This window comes from Strigops habroptila, chromosome 2, assembly GCF_004027225.2.
Source record: "Strigops habroptila isolate Jane chromosome 2, bStrHab1.2.pri, whole genome shotgun sequence".
NCBI classification, from domain to species: domain Eukaryota; kingdom Metazoa; phylum Chordata; class Aves; order Psittaciformes; family Psittacidae; genus Strigops; species Strigops habroptila.
The window spans coordinates 33,012,703-33,028,358 of NC_044278.2; the positions used below are offsets into that span (position 1 = coordinate 33,012,703).

The 15,656-nt window shown below is 43.6% G+C and overlaps 1 protein-coding gene across 2 annotated transcripts in view; it reads left to right on the forward strand.

The window, feature by feature from the left end:
• The first annotated feature begins 663 nt into the window (after positions 1–663).
• Positions 664–15,656, forward strand: part of ABCG1 (ATP binding cassette subfamily G member 1) — a 54,662-nt gene continuing 39,669 nt past the window's right edge. The window contains exons 1-2 of one of the 2 annotated variants that reach the window (XM_030477897.1): positions 664–956; positions 3,991–4,234. In XM_030477897.1, coding sequence (XP_030333757.1) covers positions 915–956; positions 3,991–4,234 — 286 coding nt within the window. In that variant the 5' untranslated portion in view covers positions 664–914. Of the gene's footprint in view, positions 957–1,492; positions 1,572–3,990; positions 4,235–15,656 lie in introns of those variants that run through there. The other variant, XM_030477898.1, reaches the window with a different exon arrangement.

A 15,656-nucleotide genomic window follows, 5' to 3' on the forward strand; every position in this document is an offset into this window, starting at 1 on the left:
GGAGCATCAGCACACACCAAAAACTGGCCCAGCAGGTACGTAACTTCTCAGGCACTTCAGACAATTGATGGCTCTTCCAGTATTTGGCTTCTTGGTGAACTGGTTGGGCAGAGTTTCCTGCCGCTGGGTAGCGTGGCTCATGATTCTAACTCACAACCTCATCATGGATCTAGATTCAAGTCAGCAGCGCCAACACAGCCCAAACAGCAGGTGAGCACCGCCCATTGCACTTTATAAACGAGTATGTGGTTTAGGCTATGTCTTTGCAGGACCTTGCTGAAATGCAGGTGTTTGATTTGAGAGGAAAATGAATGAACATGGAAACTCAGTGAGAACCTTCCTTCTCCCCATTTCTAAACCCCAACAGCTTGCTCGCTTATAAATCAATGGCACGCAAGTCGCACTTCCAGAAGAGCCATCTCCTTCTCATGCGGGCAGGATGGCACAAGACAACATTCGATGGCGCCTCGACCCCCCGTTTCCTCGGGGAATGTCACCGCGCATCCCCTCCGAGAGGCCATGAGGAAGCCGGGCCGGGAGCTGTGCCGGTTACGGGTGTGGAGGCAACGCCCGCAGCCCTCCCCAGCGGTGTCCCGGCGAGCGATCTCCGCCCGCATCCCCTTGGGAAGCGTTTGCCGCCTGTTTCGGCAGAGGGACGGCTCCTGCCCCCCGCGGAGGGGCGCCCCTGCGGGCTGGGACTCCGGCACCGCCTCGCCGGCTGTCCCCAGCCCCGCAGGAGGGTCCGGGGGGCGGGCAGCCCCGGGCGGAGGCGGCCCCAGCGCGGGGGGAAGCCGCTCCCTCCCTGCCCGCCTGCCTCCCGCAGCCACTCCGGGCGGAGAGGCGGCATTCGAGGGCTCGGCGCGGCGCCGGCGGAGCTGGAGCTGCCGCCAGCAGCCGGGCGGGCAGCGGGGCACATGGCATGTCTGATGGCGGCTTTCTCCTTGGGCACCGCTTTGGTAAGGCGCGCCCTGACCTCCCTGCCTCGCTCCGCGGGGTGCTGCGCGCCCGGGGCGGGCGAGGTGCGGAGCTGGGGGGACACGGAGCGAGGGCTCCGCGGGCGCTGTCCCTCTGTCCCTAAGGGAAAATCGGGGCCGGTCGGTAGTCCCGGGGCTGCGTCCCACCAAGGGGTGCGGGGCGAGGCGCAGCCCCCGATCGGCGGCGGGGAATGTGAGGGGACAGCGGCGCTTGACCGCTAGTTACCTCAGTGCTGTCGCTAAGACGGGGGGATTAGCGGCTGCTCCGAGCATGCTCCTTGCGCCGCTGCGCCCCGTCGTTTTCAAAACAGATTTGCGGAGGGACCGTAACCTTTGCATAACACCCAGGGCGGCATGAGGCGGGCAGGCGGCTGGGCAAGGAGCGGGCAGAGCCGGCGGGACCGTCCTGCCGCTGCGGGGGGGGGGGGGGGGGGGTCCAGCTCCTTAGCGGCAGAATAAAACTACAGGGGAAATAAACCTGTACGAAAGCGTCTGAGATGTGAACGTAGTCTTTGAGAACATAGCGCTCTTCATGTCTGCTGCGCGGGGGGGTTGAAGTGGGTACCAGTTTGAAGTCCGTGGCTGTGCACACACACGGTATGTCAGCGGAGAAGTGAAGGGTTTGTTGGTGTTAGCCGGTGTGGGAAGGGAGTTGGGGTGTGCTTGAGGAGTTAGTTACACAGGGCTCGGGTAAGTCTGGGGCTGTCGTATCTGTGGGGGTTGCCCACCTCTTCACAAACAAGGATGATCCTGCGACTGGGAGCCGCTTCTGCCACCCCAGGCCCTGGGGGGGGATCCTCACCCCTGGCAGGTGGTCGCTGGAGAAGGCAGGCTTGTGACCAAGGGCTGGCAGGACTGTGTCACTGAAAACAGGCATTTCAATCCACTGAGTGATTGAAATGGTTTGTTTAATGTGCCCAGAATAAAAGTCTCTGGCTTCATACTGCCTGATGAGTAAGTAGGCAGACAAGGACCTTGTCCAGAGGATATTTCTGTTTGAATTGATTTGAACTGGAGAAACTCCGACTGTCACCTGAACGCTCAAGGTGACCTGCTCACTGGGAGTTGTTTTTTTGGATATTCCCTTTGATGTGTGAAGTGGTTGCTCTGAACCAAACAGCTTATGAGTGCCAAAGTAAGCCTTGAAGACATTCAGGAAAGAATACTGCTAATTCACCTTCACTTATTTTTTAGGGAAGAGGGAGGTTCCTCTACTTTAATTGTTTAGTTCTAAGATGTTTTACATTACTCTTGTTATGTTCAAATTACATACCATTACAGTCAACTGTAAGAAATTGGGAGTAAGTGTTACTGGATACCTGACCTTTAAGTAAGTCGAGGGCATGATTAAAATCTCTTGAGAAAATGAAGTAAGCAGAGCTGATCTTAACATCCAGAACTTGGGGCTTGCGCATGAAGAACAAGAAGACACTAGCTATGTAGTGGTTATGTAGGACTACTTTTAAAATATTTTCCATCAGTGGTTATGTAGGACTTTTTTTATATATATTTTTCATTTGCATTCATGTCAAGTGACTGATCTGAGCAGCACTGTTTTTACAGCATAAATGGGAAGAACAGTAACCCTGACAGAGAGGATGAAACTGGCACAGAGAAAAGGGGGCAATGTGACTTCTCTGTTGCATTGGAGGATAAGTAGGGGGAGACGGTGGCATGACCAACAGCTCTCTGTTTGGGGGTGTTCCAATACTGATGCCTTGAAAAGTAGTGCAGCACATAGGATTTCCAAGAGATACCTTTGAGGACATGTAGATTGTTAGGCAGATGTGACAGCATGGAAAGTTTAGCACAAAAGCCAGCTAAAGAAGTCTTCTCCTATACAGATCTACATTAAAAATACTAAGATTTTCTAACAGACATCTGTGCAGATGTTAGGCCCTGCTTAGGAAATACTCCAAACAACAGATGACAACGAACAGCCTAGCTCTTCAAAATTGTGTTTAGCTGAAGAAAATTAATTATTGTTTTACTTTTGGCTTTATACACAGCCTCTTGGTACTGGTGCAAAGTGCCTATGCAGGTGAAAGTAATGGAAGAAGTTCAAATTTTGTGTACATAATAAAAAAGAAGAGAAGGGCAAGGGGCAGGCCATCATTATGGTCAGGAGAGGAAGGGAAAGAGGTTCAGTCCAAAAAATGCCAAGTGGAATTACACTGAATGCTACAGTGGGCAAAGCATAGTAAGAAGTATGGCTGTAAGCGTAGAGCATTGACCTTACAATGTCAACAGTGCAAGTACTTTAGCAAGGTTTAATATGTTTATGTAGCTGATAAGATTTCCATTAGGAATCACTGTCAAGCAAGGAAAGTGCGCAAGGATTTTGGGTGGAAAGCACTGTGCTTTCCTAACAGACCTCTAGGAGAGAAGTACTGTTGCAGGTTGCAAAGTCTCCAGAACTATCAGTGCAAGACCAAATAAGGCACAAAATAGTACATTTTAAATTCACAGAAATACCGCTTGTGCAGCTTCACATTTATGGAATTATATGCCAATCCAGAGGAATAACAGCTCTTAGACTTTTTGAGTGGTCGTGTTTTGAAATGTTTGCACAAATAATTGTTTGGCAGCTCCCTTCCCTGTTCAGCTCTGTCCCAGTACAACCTCTGGAATCAGAGTAACTAGAACCAAATTCTTTTGAGTGCATGAGAAACCAAATACAATGGGGACTGAACTTATAAGTGTATTAATCTGGTGCAAGAGCTACTCTGTTCTGATGATACTAATGTGCTGCGTATATACCCTTTGAGGAGTAGCTGGTGCTAAAGGATCTGCCCTTTGTGTGCTGCCGAATGCAAGAGCTCTTTTACCTCTTCTGTTAAGACACTGGCAGAACAAACAAAATATTGGGGTTTTTCCCCCTTTCACCTTTCAGCACATTACTGTGCTGGATTCTTGTGTTATTTAAGTAATAATTCTTCTAATGCAGAAGGTTTGGAAGCATGTTCCTAAGCAAAAGTCTGTGAATTTTGTCCATTCTCCAACTTCTTCCTTCTAGAACGGCAGCAATTCTGCTTGTACCATGGCCGAGCCAAAGTCAGTGTGTGTTTCGGTGGATGAAGTGGTCTCCAATGGCACAGATAACCAAGACATTCGACTGATGAATGGACATTTAAAAAAAGTGGACAGTACTCTGACAGAAGCTCATCGTTTCTCCTACCTACCCCGCAGACCAGCTGTGAATATTGAGTTTAAAGAACTGTCATACTCTATCCAAGAAGGGCCATGGTGGAGGAAGAAAGGTGAGGAAAACTTAATGTTTTGGGTAACATACAAACATTATTGCCCATGTGGGTGGGCGTGCTAGGTGGAATGAAGTCTGTTGTAGAGCAAGTAGAGGAAACATTTTCAGAGTTGCTTTTTGCTTGGCTTCTTGTCACTGCTTCCAGGTGACAGCGGGGAACTTTCCGGGAGCCTGATGCAGTGGGGTGTGTGGCCCCTTGCACTCAAAGAAACTGTAGATGCAATAGTTCATGCAACTGCTTATTTTTGCCTCCCAATTCTAAAGTATCTGAAGTAATTACAGTGTTGCTGTGCTGCCAAGTATCTGTCCTGTGATCTTGTATGTCTACAATTTATTGTTGACGGTGGAGTATGCAGTAGTTTAAAGATGGGGGTGGGGGGAAAGGGGATGCTTTTTTACTTTTGCAATTGGCTGTTTTGTGAAATGGTTATTTTTTCAATACTATTTCAGAACAGACAGCATCACAGAATTTCAGAAGGCATTTGAAACCAGGGTAAAAATTATTCTGTTAAGGTGCTGTGTTTGGAAATAAATGCTGTGAGCTATAGGAATGTCAGACCATGCCTATCTCTTGGTGTTCTCTGGTGGGTCTCTCTAAGCTTACCATTTCTTTAACTGATGAAAGCACTGGCTATTGCTAGGAATGAATCCTAGCATATTCTGTAATAGCTAGGAATGAATCCTAGAATTTAGTCAAGGACTAGGATGCTCTTTTGCTAGCTACTTTGCTAATAATACACCGCAAAGAGTTCACAGTCTACAACACAGGCACATTAAATGGATGCATCTCAAGGAAGGGAAGTGTTACCACTTTCCTTTCACAATCCAGTTGCACTTACAGCTGGCTCTGAGACAGTTCTTCTGGTGCTGATTTACTGATGGGAATAAGGCAGGTATATTCAGCTCTCTTTATGTGCTCTTGGTCTATTCCAGTTCTGAAAGGTGGGTGTAAGGTGGCTCTGTCCTTTTTCATCTGCTTTGTATGCATCCTTTTATACCTTCATCTGCCTTGTGTAGCCATGTGTTTCCTAGAGAGTTTTTGTTTTGTGTGTGTGACTAGTCATCTCCAAAATGAAAACTAGGTTGTGCAGTAAATTCCTGGTAGCACAAAGAAGTAAGCCCAAGAGAAAATACTGAAATCTTAAGGAGAATTTTGTGTACTAAATGATGTAACTGCTTTTCCTTGAGGAATTCTCTCTTAGTAATGTAAGTTGGTATGGTTGTGTGCTTTAGTTCTTTTTAAGAGATAAGCCCCGGCCAGTATGCTGCTTACCTGAGCCATACTTGATACCTGCACTTGCTCTGAATCTATAAATCCACTGGTTTAAAGGTTCCACTTGAAATTGTTTCACAAAGTACACTGCTGCTGTCTGGAAATTGTGTAATTATCACAACATCAAGCCTTGAACAGTCTAAAAATGCGTGGTATGAAAAACACTGGAGCTATGGCCATGGAAGTGCTGCTGTATGTGGACAGCCTGTGCTTACAATTATTCATTTGTTGAAGGATGTGCTGACTTGAGGCTTTAATGGCTTTTTTTTCAACATCAAAAATATCTGCCTTATTTTAATTATTGATTAAAATTGTATGTAGCCATCCTGTCCATAGGTGAACAACTTATTTTTGCAGCAACTTTTGTACATTCAAGATTATTTTTTATCTTGCAGAACAAACTCAAGTGATGAAATTTTTTTTCCCCAAGACATGGAACCAGGCTAAAGTGTCTCATGTAAGATTTAAAACCTTGAGTTTTCTAACTGGATCTCTTTCTCATTGGCCTGAAATGATTGAGGGGTTCTATGCCAAAAACCTCAGTCCACATTTGCTGAAATGCCTGAGTGACATGGCTTGAACAAAATGGCACATTCTGGCAAAATGTTCTGCTGCTGAAAAAGACCCACTGAGGTATGGCTATGATTGTGTCACTACACTTAGGTTTGAAAGAGGAGATTAAGCTTTTCTGGACATCTGTGAGCAGGAGTTCATATTCTTTTCTCCTTACCTGGTCTTGTACCATATGTCTTTCCTCAGCCTGCGAAGGACAGCCTCTGAGTGGCTGTGAGGCATGCTGCCTGCCAGCAGGTCTTGGCACTCTTTTGCTAGCCAAGGATCTAGAACAGACTTGGGAGGTGTACAGCTGATGCCAAGCTGACTGAGCCAAAGTGTATTCTCACTGCAGGCAAGAGAAACCACATCTTGTGCCGCCTTTGGAGGATGTGGCAAGTTGTTATCCTCAACATCAGTGAGAGCACAGTGCAAATAACGTATTCAGCTTTGGGCCCTCCAGATCAACAGAGGTGTTGGGAAGCTGGAAAGTGTCTGTCAGAGGGGTTAAAAATTGGTCAGGAAGCCTACAAAGAGAAGCTGAGGAAGCTGGGCTTGTTTGGTTTAGTGAAGGGGAAGCTGGGGGATGATGTCATTTTGGCATACCACTGACTAGAGGGCAGCTCAGTGGAGCTGAACTCCTGTCAGTAGCGCCAGATGATACATAACAAGAGCCAGTTCAAACATTAAAGTTTGGGTGGCTTATGGTAGTTCTTAGGAGATACCTCTTCACCCCGATGTTGGTACAGCGCTGACAAAGATCACCCAGAGATGGTGTGCTTTCCCCATGCGAGAGGGGTGTAGAAGATTTGGCTGGGCAGAGCCACAGCTGACTGGATCTGGTGTTGGTGGTCATCTTGCTTTTAGTAGAAGGCTGGACTAGGTGACCTCCAGAGGTCTCTTCCATCTATGATTCAATGAATTCAATATGCTAGTCAGACTGTAAATACCTTCCAGAAACAAACTTTCCTCCCAGCCATGTTCCCTGCTCCAGGGACTGACACAATACATTGGTTTTAATAGAAAAGGATTTCCATCAGAGAAATACAAAACCAAGTTTCCTGAATGGTCTCAAATGAAAGTAATGACCAAACTATGAGATTCCTTGAATTGTTTTCGTTGTTCTGCAAGTAGAATTGTTTGTCTGTAATTTGGGATGGGCTTGTAGATGAATGCCTCACATGTAAAACTGTTTTGAATGTCTCTTACTCGTTTCTCCTCCAGTGGGAAACTGTGATTTTGCAGTGGGTTTTAATCTACCTCTGCGCGACAGAAGGGCAGTATTGTGCCTCCAAACACTGGTGGTTGTTGTAGCTCTACGCTCCTTGTGGATTTCCCGTCTTAGAAGGATCTCTCATTGCTGTGACATGAAATATTTAAAATCAGGTTTTTTTATAAGAATAGCAGAAAGCATACTCCTGAAAGCGCAAAGTCCAGTGTAGGAAATACAACTGATTTTTAAAAAGCAATAAACTTGTATGCACAAGCTGAAAATAAAAAGGGAGGTGTCTCTCAGTTCACATGGTTCCTGGGTGCTGGTTGTGGCAATAAGCAATAAGGGATGCTGTTACGAAAATGTGTCTTTTAAATGAATGGTGTTTCTATTCTGAAGCGGAGCTTGGAAAAAAGTTCTGCTATTTCTACATCATCCTCCGTGACTGTAATGAATTAGTTAAAACTTTTTATGAGTGTTGGATCACAAAAGGAGAAGTATAGTTTCCTTGCAAAGACAATTTGTGCCAGCACGTTGGGGAGGAATTCAACTAAAAAGCAAAAAAGAAATGTACTCCCTTCAGTAAAAATGGTATTGCAAAGTAATGTTAAGGTTAGGCTCTAAATTAACAAAAGGAGGAATAATTAGTAATGCTGCCATTGTGTTCTGTACTTAGTTTTGTTGTTCAGTGACACTCATAGAATGGGACATCATTTACGTTTTATTAAAAGCACAAAGAAATGTGAATTTGCACTGCTTGTCAACAACAAAGAAGCTAAATAAGCCACAGTAGACTTCAAATTAGAATTTTTATTGATTTATGTCTCAGCCTTAAAATGCCGAATTTATGTATTAAATCTCATTTTCTCTTCAAAAATAAGGAAGGGCATTTTCATTTTCAGATTTAAATGATAAATGCTGTTCTATTCATTTTAATGAGGTTTCATCAGGTTTATAGCAAAGATTGGTATGACTCTGGACCTGATTCACTCATAATGTAATTCCTCTTGAAGTCAGTGGTATTAACAGGGAAGGAATCTGGCAGGTGAGTCCTTGATCAGAGCAGCTGTATATGACCCATTTCATTCAGCAGGAGTTCTTACCAATACAGATATTTGGAAGAGGTTACAGAGGTAAAAGTTTTACAAGATCTCAGATGACTTTTCCCCAGAGAGCTTTTATGGAATCAGTCAACTAGTAGAATCAACCATTTATTCAGTTTTGAGGGAAAGAGATTGATAAGTGATTTGATCCAGAGATCTTGGGAGTTTAAGGGTCTCCTAGGACTGGAAAAGTGTCTCAGTCTTTGAATCTAGCCTATCTTCAGGCATGTCCCAGGGGTCTCCTGTGGGTCAGCAAGGTTCAAGGTTTGCTTAAGAAAGCTGCAGGACTCCTGGAGTAGAGACACTGATCAAGATCCAGATCCAGACAAACTGGTAAAGCCAGAAAAACAAAACTTCAGCACACATAGAGCCGCTTACTCCGAAAATACCTTCTCCTTTCTTTTAGGACGTGGGAGCCAGCTGGCTTGGAGGGGAAGAGAGAGTCCTGTGTTAGATCCAGTGTGGGCTGCTTAAGTGTGGAAAAACAAGATCTGCAGAGCTTCAGAACAAAATGTGGCCAAAGTTTCACTGCCTTGTCACAAAGCCATTTATCTAAGGGTCGAGAAAGGGATCTGAAAGTGGATATTATCTGGGCTTCTGAACTGTTTGTTTAAGCTGCAGTTTGAAATGCAAACCACAGAAAGATATATAGATACATAAGTTTTTATGCTAGGACTGTCTGAAAACTGTTTGCAAAAGATTTTGGGGAAAAGTCAGTGCCTTAGGATTCTGCCATTTCTGTTAAAAGCACCATAGAGTAGTCTCAATAGAATGAGTGCTTTGGGGATAAAATTAGGGATAGTCCCAAATAGGAATAGAGCATGACAAGTTCTTTGGAGCCTTCTCTCTTGGTCAAACTCATTTAGCTTTACTTTGAAAAGATAGATACATTTTGTATACTCACCAGAGGATGTTTGTTCTATTGTTTCTAGGTGGTTTTGCTATAATGTAGGATGGAAAAGGAAATACTTAACTTGAGTGCATCCAGGAAGAAAGTAATAATAAACTGGCTTTCAAAACTCCACAACTCAGGGATTTGGTTTTTTTTTTCTCATACTTTTCAGTATTCATGGTTAATTAGGCAACATTTTAGTTGGAAATTTCTCCATTGTTATTTTTAGTACCGTAATGACTCATTTGTGCTGCACTCGGAGAGTGTAAGTTCTGTTAGGATTTGGTCTGTAGTAACCTCTGAGGGAATGGGCTCCAGACGGACAAAATGCAGCCGGGGTTTTTTTTTGACGTGGTTTAGTAGCAATGCAGAAATGCATGCTCAGCAGAAAATGTGTTATTTCTGTTACTTTGGGTTTGTTCTAATGGCTCAGACCATGTGGAAACAGTCAGCCAGAGAGGTGCTGTCTTCTCTGTCAAGGTTGTTGCTTCATAGCTTTGAGATTCAGCACATTAAACAGCAGGAGTGGAAGGAGAGGAAGGAAGGACCATGCTTATTCTGGATGGCTTTATGTCTGATGGTGAAACATGGAGCCTTTGGCAGGTTGCTTGATATTCATGAAATGCGAAAAGTGGCTGTCACAGTCCGAGATAGTGTCATCATAACAGCTAGATGCCTACATTTCAGCTAGGAGGTCTGTATATTATGTTAATACTGGTTCCTGCATAAGATGGAAACTTAACCCCCTGTCAAATCATCAGCAGAGATTTAAACAGGCTGGGTTTTGCAGATTTGCTTCGGTGCTCTGTTACAAATTAGTTCTGGTACGCGCACTTGGACAGACCTGTTTCTTTTACTTAGGCTTTTTTTACTGCATCCTTTCTGTGACTTCATTTAAAAGATTCCACCCCTCCCCCCTCCGAGATACCCGAAGACCCAATTGAAAAAGGGGAGGGGGCGGGGGGCCGGGATGGGAGGATTTGCCCTAAATTATTTGCTAATCCGTGCTGGAGGAGTCGGAAAAAGCCTGTCCTCATGCCCAGCAGGTGCACTGCGGTAGAGGTGCCGCATGCACGGTCTGGGTCTCTCCCGGCGCGGTTACTGGCGGGCAATGCACTGCAGTAACCCGGTGGTGATGCTCTCAACGTGCTGCCTGGGCCCTGGTTGGCTGATCCACGCGCTGTTGCTAAGATGGGAGGAAAAGATGCAGAACAGTAAAGAGCAAAACCCACTTCCCGAGAGAGGGTTTGGGTTGGGGTGGTTTTTTTCTGCCTTTTCTCTGACAGATGGGTTGTATTGTTTGACTGCTTTGTCTGAGAGTGTGTTTTCATCTTGGAGAGCAGGATGTATGCAAATTAAGATCTATATGTTAGAAAGAATAAACAAGCTGGTTGAAATGAACTGCAGTACTAATAAAAAGTAATTCTGTGGATTCATTTTCGGTGACTTAAAATGTTTCACTTTCATTAATTTTACTAACATGATTTTTAGCAAGAAGATTGCTAAATGCATGTTTCAACCTTGTTAAAATCCATGCAGTTTTTCTTTTAACACTTAAGCTTTCTCAAGATGGTAGAAATATCCTGAGTAGTCACTGTTACTGGAATTGTTAATAAAACAGTGTTTTATTAAGTGATACATAACTCTTACTAGTGACTTCTTGCATGGGTTGTATAAAATAGAGGTTACTGGGGCCAAGTCTTGGTCAGCCCCTTTCTCTGATCCTTCTACTGTTTCCCAGCTGAGTATGACCTTACTTCAGCATTACTTATTTTCCTCCATGCAGAATCCATTGTTACTCTTGTGGGTTTGTTTTTATGGGGTTTTTTTGTACCTGGAGCTTTTTTTTTTGGAAATGTGTCTGAGTTTGATTCCAGGAATTCAGGTCACTGAGACTTCATGTGAGTAGATCATATTCTTCTTCTTTTTGCTTTTTAGTTTATTAAAACTAAACAATACAATGACCTGTTTTTCATTCTAGCTAATGTTTTAATACTAGTTGCCATTGGGAAAACTTTTGGCTGAGGAAGGAAGTTTTAGAGCTGTACCAATCAAAACATTTCAGAATTTATGTGCCAGGGAAATGGTGATGGCAGTGGTGATGATGACTTGTCAAGAGTTTGAGCTGTGGTCTCTGCTGTTTCCATCTCACAGTAAGCATGTGGGATGGCTGTAACTCACCTTGACAGCCCTCCACTACAGCTTCCTGTGCACTGAGTGGGATTAGATGACATGCTTTGCTGTCCTCTGCCCATACACAGTCATGTCTTGCTTGAGGTGTTGAGGAGCTGGAGACAGCATGTACCATTGTATGGGTGTACTTTTTCATATTTCAAAGTAGCATTCAGTCCATGGTCTGAAGATGTCTGAAGTCTGAAGGAAGCTGAGGCAAGAGTCATTTTGCAGTTGAAGGCTTCAGCCATCAAATGGTTGATCAGATGGCTGATCAGTAAAAGGAAAGAGAAATCACAAAAGCAACCATGAACAGAAGCTAGCTCGAGTAAAAATGCTGTTAGAGTCCATTTTTACTTGTGCATTTACATGCCATTTTGGAAAGTGCCTTCTGGAAGCCTGGGTGTCTAAGCTTACCTGCTTACTAAGGCAGGTCTTTTGTTTACGGGGGATTTAATGTCTCAGAGTTCAGCTGCGTATTCTCTAAAAAAATTGCTTCACGCTTCCCTGTAGCATTGTTCTTGTAGGTAAACTGTCTGGCTTTGGGAAGTTAGAGTTCACGGAACATGATACTACTCAAAATGTGGTAGACCCTCCCAAGGAGTATTCAGCTGCATTATAATTCACAACTGTACTCATTAAACTGGTGGCTACGCTTGTCCTCTATTAGAAAACAGTGTTTGGTCTTACTATTAAAATCGCCATCTCAAGACTTAATTGTGAACACACAAGGAGAATCCCAGCAAAATTCACATGGTAATTTAGCACATTGGAATGAACTGATTTGGATTTATAATTAAAGCATTGCAAACTGAAGGGCAGGTGTTCAGTCTCAAGATGAATGTCCCTGAGACAAAACCTAAATGAAGTAGCCAAAAAGGCCATGCCTTATCCCAGAACCTCTGCAACTTACACACTTTTGAAGTGTGTAAGGATATATGGCTAACATAGGACTGAGGTTTTGACAAAAATAAGCTGGAAGTTTAGGTCAGCTTGCCATTGTACGAAGTTAGAGAAGGTCCACCTGGCCCGATGTCCCTTCTTTGACAGCAGGTAGAGCTGAATGCTTGGGGAAGAGTTCCAGTGCAAGCAAGTGTGTAGTAGTGTTTCCCTGGGTTCTTGCAGCTTGCAGGTCTGATGTTTCCTGAACTAGGTGTAGTATTTTTGTGTTTACTAGCTCTTGATGGATTTTTCTATTGTAAAACCATTAATTTGCTCTCTGAACCTAAGTGAGCTTTTACTGGTCACGCTGTTACCTTGCTATTTTACCTCCTTTTTCAAACCATTCAGGAGTAAGGTGGACAGAGCACAGCCCAGTAAAGATTCCCTGAGACTCAGGGGTAAGCTTTCTTTACTGATTGACCACCAAGTCCTGCTCTTTTGTTTCCTGTTGATTTATCTGCTTTCTCATTTATTTGAGAACTGGCCATCTAGCTTCTTGTCAGATTAATTTATTTAAGAACTTTAATAGCAGACCTTGTTGAAACATGACATTCATGTAAGATGATGAAATGGCCCTCTTTTTTTTAGGTATTACTTCCAAAAGGCATCACATGCAATTTATATTAAGAAATCTTGTACCAGAGACTTCTGTACAAGATCTGTCCTTTTTCTCTATGAAAAGCATTGGAACAGTAGCAGGCTGAGGCGTTAGGGGTTCCCATTACCTGACCACTGTGCCGGCTTTGAAGCTAGCAATTTTTGTTTGCTACTATTGGTACAGAGGACAGCCAAACCACCATCCCTTACTTAGACTGTACCATGTGGAAAATTTAGTTATCTAGTATGAAGGTAATTTACAAGCACAGTTTTAGTGCCTAGGACTGGCAGAGTCCTCCTCATCAAGCACAAGACCAAGGTGTAGCAGGCATCTTCTTGATCTCAAAGCCTGTGTTAATTAGGAAATGGAAAGACTGAGGGTCCCCAAATTCGTTCAAACATAGTCACTTTTCCACCAACTTTCAAATACATGAGAAGAATATATGATAAAATATGTATGGAAGAATTACTTCCCTTTAAAACAAGCATTTAACTTGTTGATCCCTGAAACAACATGTTAAGTATGATGGAAAAGGGTCATAGAAGGCCAAGTGATTTTGATTGTTTTTGGTAACTAAATCTCAATAGCTTCCTAGAAGTAGATGTTCATATATATGTTTAATCTATTCCTGAAATAATTATCAGGAGGCCTGTTGAAATATCCCATCGGTGATGATTCAGATATTAGAAAATGCTCCCTTGTGAATTATGTGCTTTAGTGTAGAAGTTTGAGTTTAATTTGGCCTTTGGATACTTCGTCTGTAAGAAAAGAAGATTTTAGAATGAATAGCTGATACAGAATGCAAGTGGTAGTATAAAATACAGGAGGACTTTTGCTGTGTAATTATCTCTGGAATGAGGACAAAATAGTTCTGTCTAGGAAATTATGTGGCTGGAAACGCATGCTGCAGAATGTCTTGAGTCATGCTGGGGGAACCTTTGTAACTGCATTTCCCAGTTGGACTTTCATGTTGCTGTTAGGCTTGTATTCTCATTTACAGTTCATTTAGACTTTGCTGATTTCAGGGGGAGAAACAGGTGCACTCTGAAGACTTAATTCTCTTCAAAGGGGATACAGATGAAGCCATCCAAATTCTTATCAGGAAGAAGTATGTGGAATTATATAGTAGTCAAACTGAGTTAACTGCTGCTTTGTTTGTTCGTTTTTTGTTACGTATCTGTTCCAAAGAAAAATAACAGCAGAGACCTTGGCTTTACAAGATAATTTACCATCTGCCTCTCATCTAGTATCTACAGCCTACATCTTTTGTGTAAGAATCATACTTCTTCCTGCTTTGCATGTTTAGAATAATAACAAATGTTGTTTATAATTGCAGTACATCTGCTACAGGAGAGAGGAGAAGGTGGAACGTGCAGTGGTCAGGTTCTTGGGTAACTGAGAATAAGACCTGTGCTCTGTCTCTTGCAGGCAAGAGAAAGGAATTTCAGATGAAGTGATGCACCTAGTTAATATGAAATTTGAAGAACAAAAATCTAAAGTTTTCAATACTCTTTTTAAGCAATAAAGTTAAATTCTGGCCTGTTGCATCTGTTCTCTGCTTGTGGAAGCAGTCATGTGGATGAGGCTGCACTGACAGAACATAGCTAGTGTAATTTTTTCAGTCATGATTCAGTTAGTACCTCAAATGTTTCAGAAATAAAACACTGTAATAGCACCAGCATGGCAGGGCTAAAATTGGTAAATGAGTACACAGTTAAAAGGTAGGGGATCAAAGGTAAAGTAGTTGCTATTAGAGGAAGGTCAGGGTTTATTTCTGGGTCAAAAAACCATGAACTTCAGCCAGCTTATTAAATATGAATACTGAGGTCCAGCTGTCTACAATAACTATTTGAGGCTCATAAAGCTGAATGGTGTGGGTGGCTGTCTGGGATGGAGTTCCTTTTCCTTCTCCACTCAGAAAGGTGAAGGTCATATGCTGCCACCAGTGAAATGTCAGAGTCAGAAAGGCAAGTTAAAAAGTGGAGGGGTGCATGTGTGCACATCTGGCCATGAAAAGTTACTCTCTTGGGTTTTGGTTTTGACCCCGAGTCTTGGAGAATTACTTAAAGGAGAGTTTGCCCCAGAGGAGCAAATTGACAGTAAATATTAAGCATGCATATGCTGGATCAGAGACCTTTCTGAAAACCAGTTGGGTCAGATCTGTTTTGTAATCACAACTGCAAGTTCTTCACAACGAGAAGTTTGCAAGAGCATCTAATTCTCGTGATTGTAAAACAAGACTGTTGGCAGTAGCCGAATCTGGTGGTGCTTTGGGACCCGAGAGGATTCCTCCAGCCCCAGCCCAATTAGTATGTGGCAGCCTTGTTCTGTATTTACAGGTCCAGCTGGTAACAAGGCAGGGCACATATTTCCAATAGGCACACGCACATGTCCATACATGCAGTGCACTCAGCCAGCCGTATAGACCAGCACAAGGACAAGAAGTACATTTAGAGCATCCACCTAAACACAGACAAGACAGCACTTGTACAAACCTGACTGCCACTGTTGGCTCTCTGCCATTCCTCTCCGCTGGCTGCTTGTTGGTTGCACACGCACACAGGGCAGGTCTCTGGATAGTTTTAGGCAGTCTGTTAATCCAGTCACTGGCCCAGACTCTGGTCTTCTCCATTTGTTGGTACCTGGACCTGCAAGCCCTCAGGTTTGCAATCTCT